We start from the raw sequence: 25417 nt of genomic DNA on the forward strand, positions 1-25417 counted from the left end.
TTTCTGATCAAAAGTTGTCTGTCATTGTTATAAACTTTTCACATTTTCAATATCTTCTCACAAGGCTGATTTCTATCAAACTTAATACAAAGCATTCTTAGGTGAAGTGGATTCAAGTTTGTTCAAATGAACCTGGTCGTACTCCCTTTTAAGGGGACATAGTACTATGACGTAGTACAATGTGGAGTAGTTGTAGGTGTGTGATGTAGTACAATTATAAAGTAGTTTAGGAGCATGACATAGTACACTTTAGAATAGTTGTAGGTTTATGGCATAGTTCACTATAGATTAGTTGTAGATATATAACATAGTACAATAATAGAATATTTGTAGAGAAGACATATATGTATAAGAAATAAAGTTCGCGTTTTTGTGTGTTAAAGCTACGAGGTGGAGAACTGTTGTTTTGAATTATAAAAGCCGAGGAGTTATATTTCAAAGAACATACACGAAAACCAGAACTTTATTTCTATTCTACTACAGCTCAGAACTATACAGCCGATCATTTTCATATATATAGATACGAATTAGGTCATTGAGTGACGTGGCAGTTTCCGAAACGGCCTACATTGTTTTTTGTTGACGAAAAAGGTGAGATGGTAGGGGTATTCTAAATCTATTTTGAAAAAAAGTATTTCAGGTATTTAGTTTGATGTTAACGGATTCTTATCAACTGTTTTGAATACACAGTTCAAGAAAAACGCGTCTGTGCATCGCCATGTGTACATGTGTATCGCTCTCGGAGGTTTATACTGAATGACAAATGTTCTTCAGTCAATTATGAATTTGTTTTCAAATATATATTGATAGATTTTAATGATTATAAAATTGAATTATCAGTCATCGATATAACTGTTGTGTTCGCAAAATACGAAGTGCAAGCGAGATGAGTATCAATATTCTCATAATCAGTTGTTATGTTTGAAGGTATATCGCAGAATAATGACCGCGGCATTCCTTTGATCTTTGCAGTGACCGTGGTAGAGTGTAGAGTAATTGTAGATCTATGATGTACATTATAGAGCAGGTGTAGGTGTATGACACTACAACAGAGTTGTAGATGTAGGACATATAGTTCATTTTAGGTACATGTATATAACATAGTTCACACTATAGATTAATTGTAGGTGTGTGGCATAGTACAATATACATGTAGAATCGTTGTAGGTGTATTATATAAACAATGATTTCTTGCAAAATTCAGGTTTAGGGGGAGTGATCAAGGATTATAATATATAGACAGTGATGTGCAGTATCAAAGTTCATATCATTGATTCAGATATGTTATTGAACTTTTTCATGTGACCTCATAATGCAAACCTATTTTCATGCTGAAAGTCAAGATGTCGGCACTGGCTTATGTAACAGACTGGTTTGTTCCAGCTTGTGGATGGAAGATGAGGAGAAACTGATTCTTTATAATTATGAAACCGCACACAACTCGGGCATATGTCAATTCATAATGTCATCTTGTTGAAATCAATACATGTATAAAGCTAGAGACAGTTGTTGACTCCGATCCTGATTATGCGCAAAAGGCCTGAAGCTGATAAATCAGCTTAATTCCGCAAATTAACAATCTGTTCATAAATATTGATGAAGTGTAAATATTTCCAGAAATCCCACGCCCATCTGAGATACAAATGGGAGTTCTCTGTCAACCTTCGGCCAAGTGACATCACTTTGTTTTAAAAAATGTGACAATGGAATGAGTTAAATCTCTAAGTACCACGTGTTGCACTTGGCTGTACCGCTATTATCGGGCTCATAACTTTTTAGACCTTCTTAGCACGTTTGATTTTCTTTTGAGAAAGTGGTGCACTGAAAAGAATGAGCCATGAGTGATCAGTTTGGTGATTTGCTGGATGGTGACGTCTCCCAACGTTTAAAACTTTGTACCCCAGGAGAACCGGAGGCGGACTCCAGTGATGTTCTTAAAATTCTACAGTTTTTTCTAGCACCAGATCTACCTGAAATCCCTTCATGGGAACAAGGGCTAAAAATCGCGTTCTATATCCCACCTATTTTAGTAGATGTTGTGGGAAATAGTTTGGTTATCCTCATTGTGGCTTTGAACAAGAAGATGAGAACGACCACAAACTTACTGATTTTGAATCTCAGTGTGTCCGACATAATGGTGGCCTGTTTTTGTATGTGGATTCACTTGGCCACACAACTTCAGCAGGGGAATCTGTGGCCCTTTGGCGCGTTTCTGTGTAAAGTGACGTCTTTTGTTCAAGGTAATTTCTATTCAAATAATTGTTCTTAGAATAAATCGAAGAAAAAACCTGTTACATGATTATTATGATTAGCCAAAATTATACACTATTATGTATAGCATAGAGGCATTTTCAGGGTTTTGGTTGGGGTTTTTTTTTGTTTTGTTTTTTTGGATTTAAATTTTTATTTTTGTTGTTGTTGGTTGGACAATATTTATTTGAAAATTCAGCACAATGCAGTATAGTCATTAAGCATAATACTGAGTGAATTCAACACAATGCAGTATAGTCATTAAGCATAATACTGAATGAATTCAGCACAATGCAGTATAGTCATTAAGCATAATACTGAGTGAATTCAACACAATGCAGTATAGTCATTAAGCATAATACTGAGTGAATTCAACACAATGCGGTATAGTCATTAAGCATAATACTGAGTGAATTCAACACAATGCAGTATAGTCATTAAGCATAATACCGAGTGAATTCAACACAATGCAGTATAGTCATTAAGCTTAATACTGAGTGAATTCAACACAATGTACTTATCATAACAACATACAAGAGAGAGAGAGAGAGAGAGAGAAAATGTTTCAGCTTTAGCCCAGTGACAAATAATGACAAATTCATTGAATGCCCCTGGCTATTTGACAGAACTTCATTAACACAAAATGTCCATATTTCTAGAAAAGACACCCCCATCAACTGATCTTAATTATTGTCATTTCACTTTTCTATTCATCAATAACCATTTGATGCGCTCACTTGGAACACTTTACAAAGTACTTGGGGATCAAAGTGGGCACATCTAAGGCTATATATATAGTTTAAGACTGCAATAGACCTGGTCGGAGCACCGCTGATTGACGAAACCACTTCGATACTCGTATATGCATGTATTTTCATTCACTAAATGTCTTCGTGTACTAAACCTTTCTTGTTTCATCGTTTTCATTTCTCGATAAAGGCACTGTGACGCATAAGTTACCGTTCAACTTGATATAACCCATTCTTATGTGTATAAAAACAAAATCATTTCTATTACAAAATATAGATTTAAAGCAATTGTTTAGATTATTTGTATAAAAATAACCTAGATTTTATCCCTTAATTCCATATTATTCCCCAAAGAATAAAATGTTCTACATCTTATAACTGAACTAAACAGTTCGTGTGACCTGTATGCGTAGAATTATATTTTCATCGACATCGCATGAAACCATCGATATTTTTTACTCAATCTATAGCAGGTGCATGTCATGCTGTGAATTTATTTACTTGGTGAATGGAAAAAGTACGAAAGCCTTGTGAGATCAAAGTGAACGTTTTTTTTTTTTTTAAAATAAGTGACCAGATAAAATATGAGATAAAAAGTCGTTAAATGAGATAAAAAGTCGCTATTATGAGGTAAAAAGTCGTTATTACAAGATAAAAAATCGTATTAACGAGATAAAAAGTCGATGTCAAGAGTTTAGAAAGTTTTAATAGAGAAGATAGAGAGATATGACGTCAGTAATGCGGTAAAGTCTTCACGAAGAAGCTTTGGTACCATCGTCGGAAACCCGAGATCGGGCGCATTCCTTGGGAGGTCGAAATTAATCAAAACTGCAACATGATCTAGAGTGACCCACACAGAAACTACATACTTGTAGCAAGTTTCAGCTTGCCTATATGCAAGTACGCAACTGCATACACATCATTTGCAGAGAGAGAGAGAGAGAGAGAGAGAGAGAGAGAGAGCAATTCGAAGAAAATATCTCTGCCGTTAGTGCAACCGACCGTGGATTTCCGACGATGCTTTGAAATAAACACTATATTAAAGTTGGGTTCTTTCTGGTTTCTCGAAAATAACGATAAAATCATGGATTGGCATTGCAGTGGGTCGGTCGGCTAATTTTTTATCCATGACTTCAAATCACTACCTGACTTCAAATCACTACCTTCATAAATGTTTGAATGCATTATGATATAACGGAAGAATATTGCAGAATTCCAAAAGTGTTTCCTAAACGTTTTCATAATCGGTTTTCCAAATGTAGCGCACATTACATATAACTAGTTCTAACTGTCATGGGGATTGTTACGGATGTTTTCCAAACGCCCCCCTCTCTTAAAAAGTGCTGCCATTGTACGTTAGCACAACCAATCGCCTTACATTCTAAGTGACTGTAGTACATCTACCTATGATACCAATTCCATTCCATTTTTCTCATTCATAATAGGTTATTTGAGATTATTGACATTTCTGTCAATGGGATGGATGAATGTCAGTTACTGTACCTATACTGGATTCCTAAACTTCACAAAAATCCTTACAAATAAAGATACATTACGGGATCCAGTAAATGTTCTACCAAGCCCCTATCCTTGCTCCTCGCGAAAATATTAACAGCTGTGGAGGAGAAACTTCAAACGTTTGCCAGAGGTGGTGGAAATCAAATGTGGATTCTAAAAAATTCTAAAGTTTTTTTTTTTTTTTTTTTATAAATTTGAAATCGCCAAACTTTTTTCAAATCAACAACATCAAAACGTATGACTTTTCAACACTTTACACGACCATACCTCACGATGAATTAAGGACTCGACTTTTTGACATCGTAGACAGTTGCTTCTTCAACAACAACAAAAATGGAAAAGAAAATATTCGTATATATCTAGTGATCTGTCATCCAAAAAATTACTTTGTTAAACACTATTCTGATTCCACGCACAAGTACTCTGAAATTGAAATAAAAAATATGCTGGAGTTCCTCATTGACAATATCTTCGTAGTCTTTGTTGAGTCTGTTGGAATTCATATGGGCATGAATTGTGCTCCTTTGTGAACTGACCTGTTTTTATATTCTTATGAGTTTCCTCAAAAGCTTCTTCATGAAAAGAAAAGGCATCTTGCTGTGACCTTCAACTCGACATTTAGATATATCGACGACGTCTTATCTATTAACAATAATTATTTTCATCCCTATGTCGATTCTATATATCCTTGTGAACTCGAGATAAAAAAAATAAACACCCCAGAGTTTCGTACTTACATGTAGATATTTTATTAAATATGAATATTAACGGCAAACTAACAACTCAACTTTATGACAAACTGGATGATTTCAGCTTCTTCATCGTCAACTTCCCACATTTATGTAGCAATATGCTTATATCTCTCAACTGATTCGATACGCAAGAGCTTGTTCTGCGTATGATCAGTTTTTAAATCGAGGCAGGCTATTGAGAAACACGTTGATGGTGAAGGGGTTTCAACAGTCTCGTTTAAATTCAGCATTTCGCAAATTCTATTGTCGTTATAATGATCTAGTTTGCCAATACAACCTATCATTGGGTCAAATGCTGTGTGGCGTGTTTCATACCGATTGTTAGGCCGTTCTTGGCACACTGATTTTGACTACGGATAACTCTGTTTACCTGATCAAGACATAGGGCTCGCGATGAGTATGACTGGTCGACAGGGGATGCCTACTCCTCCTATGTACCTGATCCCACCTCTGGTATGTCCAGGGGTCCGTGTTTGTCCAACTCTTTATTTTGCATTCCTTATCGATCGAGTTATGGGATTGATCAGTGTTCATTATCTTTACCTTTCATTGGCCAATCAAAACTACCCAATCATAATTGAACGCACATGCTTGCGCGTGTGCAAAAGTGATTTTGACAATGTCACTAAGTAGAGAGTCCAAACATTTATCTGCCAACTTAATTTCAAAACATTCCGCTGAAATCTCAAAATGTTATAAATCAATACCTTTCTAAAGAAGTGAAAAATTACAATACACGCGCATTCACGCGCACGCAAAGATTTTGAACCATTCTCTGACATGACACCATTAATTAGGCATTCATAGTGTAAACCTACAGCGGAAAAAATCATTTTGTTTTAGTTAAAAAGTCAAGGCCATTTAAGTACCATAATGAAAGAAAAGCAATACACAGACCTATAATTCAGCACTTTTGTTGATGTCATTCAACAGGCATTTGTATAATACACCTACAGTATGAATTTCATAATATTTGCGTCATATAGGCACCTGATCCCACCTCTGATATATCCAGGGGTCCGTGTTTACCCAACTTTCTGGTTTTGAGATTGATCACTATAAGAAAGATTGGGTGATTTTAAAATCGTTCATAACGACTTTTGATCTCGTAATTACGACTTTGTATCTCGTAATTACGACTTTGTATCTCGTTATTACGACTTTGTATCTCGTTAGTACGACTTTTGATCTCGTAATAACGACATTTTATTTGTATCATTTTTTTTTAGCGCTTTCAAATTGACCTCACAAGGCTTTCGTAAAAACGAATACGATTTGTCATTTAAATTTCATAATACCCACTCGCTGATGCCTATTCGGACCATTTCTTCACAGACACTCTACGTTTTAAATTTCTATGATAAAAAAAAGTATTCCTATAAACAAACTGTGAATAGTTTGTTTATAGAAATATATTTTTTATTATAGATATTTAAAACGTCGAGTGCCTGTGCATTTCTTACATGTATATGCTGAATTTAATTATACATAAAGGCTCTAGGGGTAAAGGAACTAAACAGCAGGCTCGTGTTCTATGTGCAACGCTTATACCCAAAATACATATATATCCATAATACATATATATCCATAAGTAAGAAGTTTTACCAGTCACCAACAGTATACATTGTATATATGTGTTATTTAAGACATGACTATGTTCTCTGTCCAGTTACGTTTCTGACGTCCAGTGTGTTGACGCTGACCATTATTTCCCTGGACAGTATATTTGTTAATTAAGACCTATGTTCTCTGTCCAGTTACGTCTCTGACATCCAGTGTGATGACGCTGACCATTATTTCCCTGGACACTATATTTGTTATTTAAGACCTATGTTCTCTGTCCAGTTACGTCTTTGACATCCAGTGTGCTGAGGCTGACCATTATTTCCCTGGACAGTATATTTGCTAATTAAGACCTATGTTCTCTGTCCAGTTACGTCTCTGACATCCAGTGTGATGACGCTGACCATTATTTCCCTGGACAGTATATTTGTTAATTAAGACCTATGTTCTCTGTCCAGTTACGTCTCTGACATCCAGTGTGATGACGCTGACCATTATTTCCCTGGACACTATATTTGTTATGTAAGACCTATGTTCTCTGTCCAGTTACGTCTCTGACATCCAGTGTGCTGACGCTGACCATTATTTCCCTGGAGCGATTTCTGGCGATAGTGTTCCCACTACGACAAAAAATGTCCCACAGAGCAGTGATAGTGGCCATCACGTGTACATGGATAGTTTCAGCAGGAACGGCCTTCCCTTACCTACTGGTGAAGAAACAGACAGAGCACCAATTCAAAGATGTATTACGATCGCGATGCAGGGAAAAGTGGCCATCTTATAACACTGGACTGGGCGAAGATGGGTATGGTTTATATCAAATATTATCACAAGTAATTACATTTACCAAAAATAAAATGGAAACACTCTTATATCGTGTGTTTTCATGATTGGTGAAATAGAACGACCACAAGACTGAGCATTTATACATTGAAATATTTTTGCTTTTAAAATCTTCTAAAGAAAAAGGTTGTAATGGTCAACAATAGACTACAATTTGTCAAAATACTATTCATTCATGTAATGTAATGCAGACTTAAATGTGGTCCAGGGTTCAAATGATTTCTATCTATCTATCTATCTATCTATCTATCTATCTATCTATCCATCTATCTTTCTTTCTTTCTTTAAAGAAAAGACAACAACTGAACTTTAAAAAAAAACTCAAGCTATTGTCTAAATTAAAGGCACTTAAAGGATATATCGCATATGTTTCCAAAGTATACAAATTTATATACATGGCTTTCTTATGCAATAGTTAGTGCGCCGAAATATTGCGATAACTATTCACACCCCCCAAAAAAAATGATAGACGGGTTACGGAAATCGTTGACCTTCTTTGACCTTTCGTTGAGCTTTCAAGTTAAGATTTTTGTAATTGCTATATAATTTAACTAGTTTTATAGTATCTTTATTTCTTATTTTAAGAACTTCTAGTATTCATTTAATCCACATGTCACAGAAGATATAAATGTTTGTTAGGCATACTAGAAACTGGGTAGAACTCTCATTGGTCCGAGACAAAAACAAAATTGTGCCTATCATCTTCAAAATATTCTTTTTGAAGTAATGATTGATTTCAGTTTTAACAAGTGCGCACGAAAATTTCTCTTACTCTTCTCTTATAATGATTTTCTCCGGTTTTTTTTCAGAAGCAAATATTTTGCAGATCCTCTGTCTGTCTGTCTGTCTGTCTCTCTCTGACTGGCAAGTGATTAGATTTTAAAACGTTCAAGGTTGCAGGACTTGACATTAGTGTGGTACCATGTCTCTTGATAGCAGTTTATGGATATCAAAGCTGCTCTAATATGCACACTGTTAACAAATTATGTTTTTTCTCACATTATCACCAGTGTGAGATCGACTTTTCTCACATTATCACCAGTGTGAGATCGACTTTACCCATGTGAGACAGCCATGTGAGATTTTTCTGTCTCACACTGCTGTGACGTCATTTGATTGTGACGTCATATATTTTCTATGATTTACGTTACACGGTGAAGATTTACGTTACACAGTGAAGTAAAAATATTTTGCATTGTTATCTTTAAATTTTAATGTAGTATAGCTTTCTGGTGGACAACCTTGGGTTTTTTAGTTTACACTTACAGTGTAAACCATTTTCGGGTATGATCTTTCTGCCTATCTAATTAGTTTTTGCATCGAAGTTCAAATGAGGATTTTGATAATCTAAAATTTTCTGAAAGCTCCTAATTTTATGCACTAAACTGTAGTTAAAATGTGAGAAAAATAATCCTTCATTATTTACTCATGTGGGATAGGGAAATTCCACCTCTGGAACAAGATTCGCTGTCTAGGACTCGGCAAAGCCTCGCCCAAGACTGCGAATCTCGTCCCCTCGGTGGAATTTCCCTATCTCACACTCGTACTAATGAAGGATTCTATTAGTCTTTACCATTCTGTCAAAGCTGCAGACAAACTACAAATCCAGACATACAAGCGTAGTGTGCACACACTGCAGTATATCATTGTGGGCCTTACAATGACTATTTCATTAGGTCACCTGAGTCACTCGGGTGACCTATTGCCGTTGGTCTTCGTCGTGCGTCGTCCGTTATCAACTTTACATTTTGTTCTTCTTAAAAATTACAAGGTCATTTGTTACTATTTTTGGTGTGAAGCATCTCTAGGATAAGGGAAATATAATTTGTGAAATTTATGACCTTATTACCCCTGGGGCCTCATGGGCTGGGCCAAATATGCTATTAAAGGCCATATTTTCAAAAATCTTTTACTCTACCCCCACACATATAGGAGAAAAACTAATGCATGGTTATAATGTCCATGAAGCCCTCTATCTAAATTGTAAAATTCATGACCTCTGGGTCAGGGTTCAGGCCCTAGGGCGGGGCCAATATGGCCACATAATAAAAATGTATTTAAAAAATTCTTCTTTATTCTCACAGTCATGGGAGATAAACAAGACCCATGGTTATGATGTCCGTAATGCCCTCTTCTTGAATTGTGAAATTCCCGGCCCATGGGCCAGGGGTTCAGGGGGTGGGGGTGGGGATGTCAAAATGATTTATATGCTTCAAACTTCCATTTTCCCTTTTGTAAATAAATAGAAATTATAGGATCATAAATATATGCACAAAGGGCTCTATATTTAAGTTTTTAGAATTGAAATATGAAACTCCTTGTATGGGCTATGATACTCAGGTGACCGTTAAGGCCCTTGGGCCTCTAGTTCTCTACATAACATAATTGTTTTTGGGTTTCTAATGTCCTTTCAAATTGACTACTGTGTATGATGTAATTTCAGCACGTTTAATTGAAATGAAGTGACAAGTACACTCAAAGTCACACTCACAGTGCACAAATTGTTATGAAATCGGGCACCTGCAGCCCTGACCTGGGTGTGAATACAATTCTACAATGTAACATTCCTGACAATATATATGGGGAAAACTGGATAAGAGATGTGGTTGGATAGCGCACCCAAGCTATTTCGGAATTTCTGTTCAGTGATACCGACCTGTTACAAGAAAGCCTATGGGATTCCACTCACAAGTGAGCAGCACCAAAAGTTGGTTAATTCTTGTACCCGTTCACATTGAGGTTAGAATTTCCCTCATGTGACTGAACATTTTGCCCACTTTCATAAATTACTAAACCATTTTATGTCAATGACGTCACAAATCTGCAAAAGCGCATTTGTTTGCTTAATTAAATGCTCATTGATTTTTAATGCATGAATAGCAAACGTTGATTCTTGCCAGTTTGCTAAAGTTTGAGGATATCTGAGTTTTCAGGGCTGATATGAATGCAGAACACGTCCTTATTAGTTTTTTTTTATTGTTATGAAACAAGGAGTTATCCCCAAGTTTTTTTTACAACAATGATATAGTTCTATCCAAAAATATTATTTAGGGCAGAAAATATTCACTACCGCACATAGTCCTTTACATGTATAATAAATCTTTTCAAGATGATGAAACTTAAATAGATTTCAATCCATTTCGTGATGAGTGAATCAGACAGAAAACTCACAATCTCTATCCAAAATTGCTGTTCGAATCTCGCCTCGTTGTTCATTGTTGGGTCAACTCTAAGTACAATCTCTACCCAGAGTTGTCTTCCCATGTTCCCACTGATAATCAGACAGGGTGATTGTGTCACTGTGTTAATGAAGATTTAAAGTAAAATTTCTGTCAATAGTACAAAATATGCACTGCCCAACGGGTCATTGAAAATAACAACATTTGAAGACTTAAAAATAGTTTTTAAATTTTAAATTTAGAATCAGTCAAAAAGGTAGGCAGTTGATATCGCTGCCTTGTTCTTATTCACTCTCTTTGCCGGTTGGAGCTATCGTTTAGAAACTCCGGAATCGATAGGTGACCGACGTTCTTAAATACCGTTCTCAGTTAGGTGGAAGAGATGGAGGAAGAGAAAGAAGAAACGAAACCAAAACCATCAGAAGTATGCATACTTGTATTGTTTAGAGTAATCCGTCCCTTGGGTGACATTAATGAAAATGTATATTTTCGCTTTATCTTGTGAGGATCAGAGTACCGTAATCAATGTGTTAGTGTACATAATATTTTTTTCATGTATCTACATATTTTTTCGTTAAAAACCACTTTATTTGAACCATTTTATGTTTGAAAAATTAAATAGATCTTGTATTCCAGTGAGCTCGAAATAAAAGACAACACTGAGTCTTCCACATCTGTTTAATATTTGGATATTTCATTGCACATAGATTTTAAGAGCAAACAACTCAGTTCTATGAAAAACGGGATGACTTCAGCTTCCCCGTCGTCAACTTCCCATATTTATGTAACAATATACCATCATTACCTGCATTCATATCTCCCAAATGAGTCGATACGCGAAAACATGTTTTGCGTATGATCAGTTTTTAAATCGAGGCAGGCTATTGACAAATATATTGTTCTTACAGGGGTTTCAACAGCCTCGATTAAAGTTTCGCAAATTCTATGGTGATTATAATGTTCTAATAATTTAGTTCCCGTTGGTTTTCAAGGTCAATCGTAAAAGTTCTTAATCACAGGAGGGAAGTTCTAAACTCAATATGTAGGGGTACAAGAATTAACCGACTTAACGAGACATCTAAATCATTTTTAATATTTCATAGGGGGATAGTAATGTACCGAATAAGGTCCTTTGATATAGATATTAGCCCCTGTTATGAACTAACCATACTTTGCTTTTCGTAAATAATGACAGAATATGCAAATTGACGTATAATCATCGCAGGTTACTGAATCCGTTAAAATATTTATCTGTTTATCAAGTGCCATCCACGTCTTCGTGCAGATTCAGCAGTGCGATACTGATTAATGCGCTTTTCTGTAAGCTATTTACCAAGCGTAAACGTTTTCGTGAAATCAATGAAATAATGAAACATTTTTTATATAAATATCACCTATCATCACTTATGTCGCTTGCGTCATCTTCCAGCTGCCCTCGATCGCCTTTTGGGATGGATTTACATATGATATTGATTGAATTATTGTATAATTATCGCATGTTCATTACTTAGTCAACAACTTTAAATAAGGCCATTCATTTTCTTGTCTGGGTAGTGTGCGAAATATAGCGATTGACTCTTGCCTCATGACAGAACCTTTTTTAACTCATGCATGTGGATGAGATGTAGAGAAATCTTGTTTTGAAATATAAAAGCCGAGGCGTGATAGACCAGGTATTTCAAACAACATTTCGAGGCCGAGACAGTTATATTCTGCACAAGAACTTACTTCTATTCTACGTGACGTCAGGCCTATGTGTTTTTTGTTTTGTTTTTGCTGACGAAAACGGTGAGATGGTAGGGAATACTAAAATAAAATCTATTTTGAAAAAATTCAAATATTTAGTTTGATGTTGACGGATTGTATCAACTGCTTTGGATACAAAATTTAAAAAAAAAACCCACACACAAAAAACCAAAATATACCTACGTGAAAACTGTGAATCGCCCATCGTCGGAAACCCACGGTTGATTACGCATCGTTACTCTCCCCATCATGATGAAGCGTAATCAACCGTGGGTTTCCGACGATGTGTATCGCCATGTTTGTTTACATCACAAAGTCGCCCACTTTGTGACAAACGGGATGATTTCAGCTTCTCCATCGTTAACTTCCCATATACATGTATATTTAGCAATATTCCATTATCACCTGTATATAGTGTTTATATCTCTCAACTGATTCGATACGCAAGAGCTTGTTCTGCGTATGTGTGTGTGACCGGTCGACTGTTAGGCCGTTCTTGGCACACCGATTTTGACTACGGATAACTCCGTATACCTGATTAAAATCTTGGGCTCACGGCGTGTTTGCCCAACTTTCTATTTTGTATTGCTTATAGGAGTTGTAAGATTGATCACTGTTCGTTATCTTTGTCTTTCATGTGTGTCGATCTAGAAATGCAGACGATTGATTTATATTTAATGACAAATATTCTTCAGTATATTATAAATTTGTATTCCAATATGTATTGATAAATTTTTATGTTATAAAATTATAAAATTAATAGTTATCGACTTTATTGTTGTATTAGCAAAACACGATCGAGGTGCAAGTGATGTGTAATAAATGATTTTCTCATAATCAGTTATTACGTATGAAGGTATATCGCAAAATAATGACTGTGACATTCCTTTTATCTTTGCAATAATCGTGATATATGAAATATTGGAATTCCCATGGGCACGAATTGTGCTCCTTTGTTAGCTGACCTGTTTCTATATTAATATGAAGCAGAATTTATTCAAAAACTTCTACGTGAGAAGAAAAAATCTCTTGCTGTGGCCTTCAATTCCACATTTAGATATATCGACGACGTTTTGTCTATTAAATATAATAACTTTCATTCTTATGTCGATTCGATATATCCCTATGAGCTCGAAATAAAAGACACCACAGAGTCGTCAACTTCTGCTTCATACTTAGATATTCTATTGAAAGCAGACATTAACGGCAAACTGACAACTCAACTGTATGACAAACGGGATTATTTCAGTTTCTCCATCGTCAACTTCCCATATTCACACAGGGGCTAAAGCCCGTTTTGGGCCCGAACTCTGTGATACCATAAATATAGATTTTTTATATGTGTTAGAGTTAGACCCCTTTCTATATTTATGGTATCACAGAGTTCGGGCCCAAAATGGGCTTAGCCCCTGTGCATATTCATGTAGCAATATTCCATTATTACCTGCATATGTTGTTTATATATACTACTCAAAATTTGATAAGGATCACTAGGTTATATGTGTGTAATTTACCACTAACATAACAAAAGACATAAATTTGACCCAGAAACGTGTTTACTCAGGTTATGAATGAAAATTCATGAACGGCATGAACTTTCATCAATACGGAATGCTTGAAATCTGATAACAACACCAAATGGCATTTTATTACAAAAAGTTAACAGCAAACCAGAGAAAGAATTACACAGTTTTTGGGGATAGTCCATCATTACACTTAGTCGATGAAGAGTCAATATCGGCTTTGGCCTCCCCTTGAATCAATGACGGCTTGACAACATCGAGTCATGCTGTCAATAAGCACCCGGATGTTTCCAATGGGAAGGTTGTTCCACTCTTCCACGAGGACTTTTCCGAACTCTGCCAAAGCCGTGGGTTGTGCTCTACGGCGTGAAAGGGCAACCTGCAGCATGTTCCATACATGATGATCAATCGGGTTCAAGTCTGGCGAGCGCGCTGGCCAGTCCATACGGACAATTGTCTCCTGCTGAAGGTACTGCTCCACCACCCTGGCGCGATGAGGACGGGCGTTATCATCCATCAGGATGAACTCAGGGCCAACAGCACCAGTGTAGGGTCTGACGTAAACATTGATGATTTCATCCCGGTACTGCACCCCCGTCATTTTTCCTCTCTCCAAGACATGAAGATATGTTCTTCCATCCCTGCTGATTCCACCCCAGACCATGATGGAACCACCACCATAACGGTCATGTTCACTGATGTTGGCATCATGGAAACGTTCACGTTGTCGTCGCCACACTTGGTGCCTCCTGTCTGTAAAGTCCAAACAATACCTGAACTCATCGGTGAACAGAACTTGAACCCGATCGTTCTGTGTCCAAGTGACGTGATCTTCAGCCCAGTCCAATCGCTCCCGCCGGTGTCGAACAGTCAGAGGGACTCGAACACATGCCCTTCTCGAGTTGAGACTGCATTGTGAAGCCGATTCCGTATCGTCTGAGTGGACACATTCACCCCCGAGGCGTTCAGGAGGTCGTTACGTAGGCTGGTTGCTGTCCAGAAGGGATGGCGTCGTGCCTGAAGAGCCACAAAATGGTCTTGGCGTTGGGTTGTCGACCTCTGACGATCACCCCCATGTCGGTGTGCTGCTATACCAAACGTTTGCTGTCGGTTCCAGGCCCTGTTTACAACACTCTGGCTGACGTTTAGTGCATTTGCAACGTTGTGAATAGCCAGCGTCAAGCATTCCTATACATCTGCCCAGTTGTTCTGTCGTCAGGCGACGCCTTACACGTTGAGGGGGCATTGTGTTGATAAACGTAGTGTAAACACTCAAGTGAGTTTGAAATTTTAGAAAAAATCAGACACCGATGCCTGAGTGAAAATCGTGCAATGGTAGCAAAAGCAAAAACTGTGATGAGAAACGCATTTCCCATGGCATGAAATGCACGTGCAAGTTTGTTGAAGACGTTTTTGATTTCACTTGGACACAATATTGCCAGTTATGCAGTAATTAATATTTTAAACATAAAAATATCTATGATGCTTATCAAATTTTGAGTAGTATATCTCTCAACTGATTCGATACGCAAGAGTTTGTTCTGCGTATGATCAGTTTTTAAATCGAGGCACTCTACTGACAAATAAGTTGATGGTACAGGGGTTTCAACAGCCTCAATTGAAGTAAGCATTTCGCAAATTCTATGGTCGTTATAACGATCTAGTTCGTCAATACAACCTATCATTGGGTCAAATGTTGTCTGACGTGTTTCATACCGATTGTTAGGTCGTTCTTGGTACATTAGTTTTTACTACAGTTAACTCCGTTTACCTGATCAGGATATAGGGCTCACTGCGGGTGTGACCGGTCGACAGGGGATGCTTACTCCTCCTAGGCACCTGATCCCACCTCTGGTGTGTCCAGGGGTCCGTGTTTGCACAACTATCTAATTTGTATTGCTTATAGGAGTTATGAGATTGATCACTGTTTGTTATCTTCACCTTTCATGCAGGTCAAATGGGACAAAAATTATCGTCCCAGTTGGAGAAAAGAAATATTTGAAAGCGACATATTCTTCTTATGTATTTGCTGTTGTGTTGATGGTGTGTATGTATGTGTGTAAATTAGGATTTGAGAATTTGATTCACATGCACGCACGCACAGTCGGGACGCCCACTCTCTCTCTCTGAAAAGGAGGCAGTGCGGTATTGTTAGATACTCTCTCTCTCTCTCTCTCTCTCTCTCTCTCTCTCTCTGGAAAGGGGGCAGTGTGGTGTTATTAGATATATGATCTGAACACTCTTTAGTTCGATCGGTAGAGCAGTGGAAAGTTATGCCAGAGTTTGATCCGCAGCAGAGTCTGAACATTACAATATGAAATAACATTCATGTCGATCATAAATCTCGCCTGTTTCATTCTGTAGATCCTGCAAAACAGATGAGCCAGGAAAGAAGCTATATTACACTCTCACCTTAATCATCATGTACGTCATACCCATTTTGGTAATGGGAATCACCTACACTATCATTACCGTGACCCTCATCAACCGGAAGGGACCCGGGGGTAAATCCACCTCCTCCGTAGACAGAGCCAGGAAAAAGGTACATATTTGCATAATTCACCAAATGACAAATTGACTCTGGTGAGGAATTAGAAAGATTACTGGGTATACATGCAATTTCCGTAATAATGATATGTGAAGTGTGAATGGACCACCTCCGCTCATCAAGGGTGAACAGAGGGTAAATGAACCGCGAGTCTTGACTAGCGAAGGTGGGAGTGGGCAGGTGTGCTTACTCCTCCCATCCCCGTGCTTACTGGATATTAGAACTTTCCTTTCCTAACACCTCCCCTCTCTTCGACCCTTCCATTTAACCCCTTCCTAAAGGTGATATTGACCGGTTAACGTGACAAGTGTTGATACCATTGTTGTGATTGTTTCAGGTTATTCGCATGTTGATTGTGGTCCTGGTATCCTTCGTCATCTGCTGGACTCCACAGTGGGTGTTCCTGATGTACGACGCCCACTACCCACCTACAGGAGACACACAGGTGAGAAATGTTGGGACAGCTCTCAAGATTGTCAACTCTCTGTTTCCATAAAATCTACTAAACTTCCAAAACTAGTCAAGGAGAACATTTCCCTAAGTACTCTATATATCCGTGATGAGTCCGTACTTTGTATATCCGTGATGAGTCAGCACTTTCTATATCCGTGATGAGTCAGCACTTTATATATCCGTGATGAGTCAGTACTTTATATATCCGTGATGAGTCAGCACTTTCTATATCCGTGATGAGTCAGCACTTTATATATCCGTGATGAGTCAGTACTTTATATATCCGTGATGAGTCAGCACTTTCTATATCCGTGATGAGTCAGCACTTTCTATATCCGTGATGAGTCAGCACTTTCTATATCCGTGATGAGTCAGCACTTTATATATCCGTGATGAGTCCGTACTTTATATATCCGTGATGAGTCAGTACTTTCTATATCCGTGATGAGTCAGTACTTTATATATCCGTGATGAGTCAGCACTTTATATATCCGTGATGAGTCAGTACTTTATATATCCGTGATGAGTCAGCACTTTATATATCCGTAATGAGTCAGTACTTTATACATCCGTGATGAGTCAGCACTTTATATATCCGTGATGAGTCAGTACTTTATATATCCGTGATGAGTCAGTACTTTATATATCCGTGATGAGTCAGTACTTTATATATCCGTGATGAGTCAGTACTTTATATATCCGTGATGAGTCCGTACTTTATATATCCGTGATGAGTCAGTACTTTCTATATCCGTGATGAGTCAGTACTTTATATATCCGTGATGAGTCAGTACTTTATATATCCGTGGTGAGTCAGCACTTTATATATCCGTGATGAGTCAGCACTTTATATATCCGTGATGAGTCAGCACTTTATATATCCGTGATGAGTATAATGGTGACATGACAGGATTTGTTGGTTTACAGACGTTCAATACATGTATTTGTTTCAAGTATATTGATTTAATGGAAATGTCAAATAAAGCTTTGATGTCTTCCATTCAATGAAAAAGATTTCAGATTGAATTACAGATGCATATGTACACATATATCTGTGAATCAATATGGGTATAAAACAGAACCAATGTTATTATTTACACAAGTCAACAAGACAAAGAAGCACAAAAATGCATAAGTAGGTGTAACAGCCATATGAATAATGATGAAAATTTATCTCATATAAAACTAGTCCAGGCATTGACTAAATCATGGAGTATTATTGCAAAGATGATTGGACTTTTCTCTTTAGAGATTTCCTATGAAACATTTGGCAATAATTTAAGAAACTATTATTAAAATAAAATATCTAATCAATTTGATAACATAAAGCAAACAAATTGTGGAAAACTTGTATTTTATGACCAAGTATACATTACCAAAATCTTACAAATCTCTACTCACTAAACTAAGACTAAGTGCACATCCCCTCAATATTGAGGTTGGGAGATACTGTACACCTCCAATTCCACGATTTGATAGATTTTGCAAATTTTACTTGAATGAAGTTGAGAATGAAAAACGCTTCCTATCATTTTGTACGAAATACGATGAATTAAGGAATAAGTATTCAGAACATTTGGGTGATTTGAATGCAAATTCCATAAAAAGTCTCACGAATCCTGAAAATTATACATTCACAAAGTATTTTTGTCAATATTTGAATGAATGTTTTAATCTGCGGAACACTGAATTAAGAAATCAGGACATTGCCATTGTGGTTAATCTGAGATTGTGTATCCTGTTATACCAGTACTAATATATGATGTTGATTTATGATGTACACCCCATGTTTGGTAGTCGTCAATAAAGCATTTGAATAAACAGGTAAAATATTTTTCCTCTGATACTTATATTATCATCTAAACTGTAGGTACTGAATGGTGTACTTTCCTCTGATACTTATATCATCATCTATACTGTAGGTAATGAATGGTGTACTTTTCAGAGGCCTCCTTACTTCGTTGCGCTGAAGTACGTCGCTCTGTACATAGCCTACAGTAACAGCGCCATCAACCCAGTCATGTATGCCGGCTTCAATGAGAACTTCCGGCGGGGCTTCTTAGATGTCTTCAGATGTCGCATCTGGAACAAGAAAAACAGAATACATTCAGGTGATTCTAAAGAAGAAAAAACATGTACCTGTACAGTGTCTTTTAGAATTGTGGTTTGCGAGGAGGAAGTATCGATGAAAATTAGCTGTTTAAAAACTGGGCTTGTTTCTAATGTGGTATCAGCTCTGATAATTTTAGCTGTTAGGAAATTTTTAAAATTTCAAGTAATTCAATGTCTGGAAAAGGTTAGTGCAGATTTCCCTATGGGGTATTGAATAATCCGGATTATGTACTTTGTCAAATGTTGCGACTCCGTGGTCAGATCGCTTCGGAAAAAACTGCCCAAATGTTCATGGGATTCAAATTTTCGTCATTTTGAGGAGCGACCACCTCTTCTTCATCTTCCGGGTTCTTTTTTCTCCTTATGATTTGACTTCACGAAAATTGGTGCATTGTAAATTTCCATCTCAAAATTTTTCCGAAGAAGATAGCGACATATCTAAATGGAATCTGCATAATTGACTGCACGAAATAGTCTGTCCTTTTACAAACAGGTGACATTTCTCTGAGAATTACAATGAAAATTGATGGACGTTACCTCACCGCTATATCCGTCATCTTAAAGTACAGAGTCTCTATCGTGCGAGTTATGCTAACAATGAATATTCTGTGTAAATGTTATCATAAAACATATTTCAAGCAATTTAAAGTGCATCAGCAATAACTTCTCTTAATTCAAGGAACGTGGAAATAGTAACGGGACATCTAATCACGTCCTCGATGTGTTAGCTTGGACATGAATCAATAAAATTATAATCACCATGATTACGTATCAAAAATTGATTGAGGGTCTTTCAAAGATTTGTTTGAGTTGCAACTACGCAGAAATATAATCTGATTCGAGGGTGGTCCAAAAAGCTCATTTACAGGCCAGGGTTTTGGTATACATATTTACTATGATATTTTTAATCGGCATGAAAAATAGATATGCAAAATGTAAATATGTTTCGACAGACGGGATTATTTTCTAATCATTACATACAAAATAACATAGAGCACATGACGTCATATTTTGACGCCAAAATCATCTATCATTTATTCAGAATTAATAGAATTCCAATGGAAAATGAAGTGTCATTTGAATCTACCGAAAAAAATATCGATGGAAGTTTAAGATGGAGCATTTTAATGATTATGAGTATTGCCCTGCCTGTCTATATCGGTATTTGTACGTCTCCATAGAGCAAACGACTATCACTTCGAATGCGTTTCCAATAGTCAATAGTCATTGATATGGAAGCTGATTTGTGCCATTTTATCGTTTTGTTATTTCGAGGTGAAAAAACGTCAAAAAGAAAAGACGAAAAAATGTAAAATGGCACAAATCAACCACCATAGATTGATGCGATTATTTTTAGAAATTTAACAAGTTTCCTTTATAACGATTGGTTGTTGATTGGCAATCACATGGCCCCGGTCTTGAGTCCTCATTTCAGTTTACTCTGTATGAAAACTCTACATATCGAAGGCAAACATTTAGACGCACATCAGTAATCGTTTATAAATAACCATACTCTTTTTGAAAATAACAGAGTATTGAAAATGTATGTAGGAAGAAGTCTACTGGAAACATAATGGTATTCAATGCAGAACATTCAAACGTTCCATTAACCATGAGTTATTCAATACCGGTATTTCATCTAACCTTGTGCTAAACAATACCGGCTATATCAGCATGGTGTTTCATCTAACCTTGCGCTAAACAATATTCAACATGCCTTGGAATGTTCACAAGTTCGTGGAGAGCCCTCGTACTACAGTGTAATGTACAGGGGGTTAGCCCGTTTTGACCCGAAACTCATTGTAACTATAGATCTATATTTATGGTTACAATGAGTGTCGGGTCAAAACGGGTTTAGCCCCTGTGGTGTATGGGCTGTATTCGACATTTTTTCAGAAAGAAAATAAAATCTATCAGAAATCTGCATTAAATCGGGAGGTGTGTCCTTCTTTACCCTCTCCTATACCCGGTATATGTTTTTCAGATATCGGAAATTCGACAGTTGCTCGAGGGTCCATGAGGCACAGAGGAGGAGTCATGAGCGGAAAAACAGCGGTGACGACAGTGCAGACAACAATGGAGGAAAACGCGCATGTTTACGGCTCTACCAACGACTGATGAACATTAGATAGACATTGTGTTGACTGATGAACATTAGATAGACATTGTGTTGACTGATGAACATTAGATAGACATTGTGTTGACTGATGAACATTAGATAGACATTGTGTTGACTGATGAACATTAGATAGACATTGTGTTGACTGATGAACATTAGATAGACATTGTGTCGACTGATGAACATTAGATAGACATTGTGTTGACTGATGATCATCAAATGTAGACATTGTGTTGACTGATGATCATTAGATAGACATTGTGTTGACTGATGAACATTAAATATAGACATTGTGTTGAGTGATGAACATCAAATATAGACATTGTGTTGACTGATGAACATCAAATGTAGACATTGTATTGACTGATGAACATCAAATGTAGACATTGTATTGACTGATGAACATCAAATGTAGACATTGTGTTGACTGATGAACATCAAATGTAGATATTATGTTGACTGATGAACATAAAATAGACATTGTGGTGACTGATGAACATTAAATATAGAAATTGTATTGACTGATGAACATCAAATATAGACATTGTGTTGACTGATGAACATCAAATGTAGACATTGTATTGACTGATGAACATCAAATGTAGACATTGTATTGACTGATGATCATCAAATATAGACATTGTATTGACTGATGAACATCAAATATAGACATTGTGTTGACTGATGAACATCAAATGTAGACATTGTGTTAACTGATGAACATCAAATGTAGACATTGTGTTAACTGATGAACATCAAATGTAGACATTGTGTTAACTGATGAACATATGAACATCAAGTGTAGACATTGTATTGACTGATGAACATCAAATGTAGACATTGTATTGACTGATGATCATCAAATATAGACATTGTATTGACTGATGAACATCAAATATAGACATTGTGTTGACTGATGAACATCAAATGTAGACATTGTGTTAACTGATGAACATCAAATGTAGACATTGTGTTAACTGATGAACATCAAATGTAGACATTGTGTTAACTGATGAACATATGAACATCAAGTGTAGACATTGTATTGACTGATGAACATCAAATGTAGACATTGTATTGACTGATGATCATCAAATATAGACATTGTATTAACTGATGAACATCAAATATAGACATTGTGTTGATTGATGAACATCAAATATAGACATTGTGTTGACTGATGAACATCAAATGTAGACATTGTGTTGACTGATGAACATTAAATAGACATTGTATTGACTGATGAACATCAAATGTAGACATTGTGTTGATTGATGAACATCAAATGTAGACATTGTTTTAACTGATGAACATTAAATAGACATTGTGTTGACTGATGAACATCAAATATAGACATTGTTTAACTGATGAACATCAAATATAGACAGTGTGTTGACTGATGAACATCAAGTGTAGACATATATTGACTGATGAACATCAAATGTAGATATTGTGTTGACTGATGAACATTAAATAGATATTGTATTGACTGATGAACATCAAATATAGACATTGTGTTACTGACAGATACTGAATTTAGACATTGTGTTGACTGACGAATACTGAATGTTGACTGACGGACACTATGTTGCCTGATAAATACAGAACGTAGACATTGTATTGACTGAAGGATAATTGATGCATATATTGTATGTTGACTGATGGACACTGTATGAATGTAGACAGTGTGTTGACTTATAAATACTGAATGTTGCCCTTGTGTTGTGTCATGCTAAAAAATCTTGCTCAACTTCGTCGGGTTCTCTCTTCAACAGTTAGTGACTAGCTGACCGATACAACTGTATACATAATAAATGTATGTTATAAAGTATATATTATACTTACAAGTTCTTATGCCCTGGCAGGCACTTTGAGTAGTATTTTAAAATATCAAGTGTTATCAGAGACTTGGGTAAATTAAACTTATCTAGCGAAAACTGCTTTATGTAAAATCGCTGAGTGAAAAAAAAAATTAAAACAGCTATGGGACTCGGACGGTTCCAGGAAATGTTAATGGGTGGTGGTGATGGTGGGGTGTGCGACCCGTCCCAAATTTATACCCCTTCCAAAAGGAATTTACAAACTTTAAAATGGCCATTTTGTTAAAAATGTTCAACCAATGGGGATGGAGCTCGTACCCCCCCCCCCTCCAAGACCCGCCTCTGGGATTCGACCTAATTAATGGTTTAATTGACAGTCAAAACCCTTAATCCATTGATCTAGTCAAAAGAAAACACAAAAAATGACATTCTCCCTCTTCAAAAAATGTGACGTGTTCTTTGTTTTTACTTGATTTCCTAATTGAATATACATGTACATGAAACTGCATACTTTATTTTGCAAAGTACGAGTAAAAGGGGAGCAACAATGGCAGGCTGAAGTTTACGGTATGCATAAAATTGAGCATTCAGACAAGAATGACGATGTACACAACAACTTGTGATAAAGCCAACAAACACTATTAATGACAGAGAGAGGAGGGTGATCACAAGATTTTATATCTACATTGTATTACAATAAATTAACACATTCAACAAGTAAGCAAAACATTTTAAATTAAATTATTGAAATTTTGAACTGCTGACTAATGGGATAACAATTGTACCGTTTTGAAGAGGTACAAATGAAATAAATCAGTTTGTCGACTTTTTAAAAAATATTACATAAGAGGAGTAAAGGCGTAGATAAACAGGAGTGTAATCATTATTGTTTGTCATGTGTGTAGGACATATTATCTACTATAGTATTGTCTAAAACCTACTGGATAAAGGCACTTCCGGTTGTTGCGTGCAAGTTAAAATAGAAGAAACCAAACCACGACGTAACCTTGTGTGGAGTGAATATAAATAAGTTCTGCTTACTTTTTGGTATTTACACAACTGTGAAATACTATGATAAATGTATATGATAGTAGCTCAACTGCCTACATTCGGGCCGCTTTTATATACGTGTACATCAAGTTTTAAAAGTTATTGATCGCACATGGGGGTGGATGAAAGGTGAAGATAACGAACAGTGATCAATCTCATAACTCCTACAAGCAATACAAAATAGATAGTTGGGCAAACACGGACCCCTGGACACACCAGAGGTGGGATCAGGTGCATAGGAGGAGTAAGCATCCCCTGTCGACTGGTCACACCCGCCGTGAGCCCTATATCCTGATCAGGTAAACGGAGTTATCCGTAGTCAAAATCAGTGTACCAAGAACGGCCTAACAATCGGTATGAAACATGTCAGACAGCATTTGACAAAATGATAGGCTGTATTGACGAACTAGATCGTTATAACGACCATTCATTCCAGGTAAAGATTTTAATGGATGCTGTGCTACTGTAGTATACCTCTCCTCTCAATGCTCTCTATTAGTATAAGACTGGGTCCTTATCTGTCTAAATCTGCAGAATAACGCGCTAATGTTGGCCTCATATCACATTGTCCTTCCTAACTGTACAAAGTGAGCTGAACTATACGCAGACAATTAGAAAATTGCACACGTCTCATAAAAAGTTCAAGATATGAGAATGTCAAGAGGGTTAAGAAAGTGGAAAATTTGAGCTGAAACTGAATGCTCAAAAAGAAACAATGCCCAAAGGCGTGTTACAGACTTTGTATATATAGGAGCGACAGCGTGGAAAGATGGGGGAGAGTGAAGACAAGAATGGGCGCGAAATTAACATCAATTCAATTATTGTGCGCAATAATTTCATTGATGTATGGAGGGCCAAATTAACATAAACTCAGATAATTGAAGATATCTTTAATTCTTTACTTTCAGAGAGCAGCATACAATTCAATTAAACAGAACATTAATTCAATTATAGATATGCTGTACGATGCACGCTACAATTCAGTTGAAGAGAGCAATAATTCAATCTTTACATGCATGATTTGAAATGATGTGCGCATTGATTGAATTAATGCTCTCATCAATTGAATTGTAGCGCGCATCAATTCAATTGTTGATATCATCAATTCATTTGTAGAGAGCAACAATGCAATTATAGCGATCATCAATTCAGCAGAATAATTAATGTTATAATCAATTCAATCAATCATGAG

General features: G+C 36.6%; 1 protein-coding gene across 2 annotated transcripts; it reads left to right on the plus strand.

Moving 5' to 3' along the window:
- Nucleotides 1–105: 105 nt before the first annotated feature.
- Nucleotides 106–23069, plus strand: LOC125671515 (allatostatin-A receptor-like). 2 transcript variants are annotated; one of them, XM_048907286.2, is made up of 6 exons: nt 106–2240; nt 7379–7637; nt 16488–16665; nt 17009–17116; nt 19070–19235; nt 21221–23069. In XM_048907286.2, the coding sequence occupies exons 1-6, from the start codon at nt 1838–1840 to the stop codon at nt 21352–21354; spliced, it is 1248 nt and encodes a 415-aa protein (XP_048763243.1). In that variant the 5' UTR covers nt 106–1837; the 3' UTR covers nt 21355–23069. The 2 variants fall into 2 exon arrangements, with proteins under 2 accessions (XP_048763243.1, XP_056019965.1); XM_056163990.1 differs by lacking the exon at nt 21221–23069 and having other exon boundaries at nt 19070–19619.
- Nucleotides 23070–25417: the final 2348 nt, after the last annotated feature.

The sequence above is a fragment of the Ostrea edulis genome, chromosome 4, assembly GCF_947568905.1.
Source record: "Ostrea edulis chromosome 4, xbOstEdul1.1, whole genome shotgun sequence".
NCBI classification, from domain to species: Eukaryota; Metazoa; Mollusca; class Bivalvia; order Ostreida; family Ostreidae; genus Ostrea; species Ostrea edulis.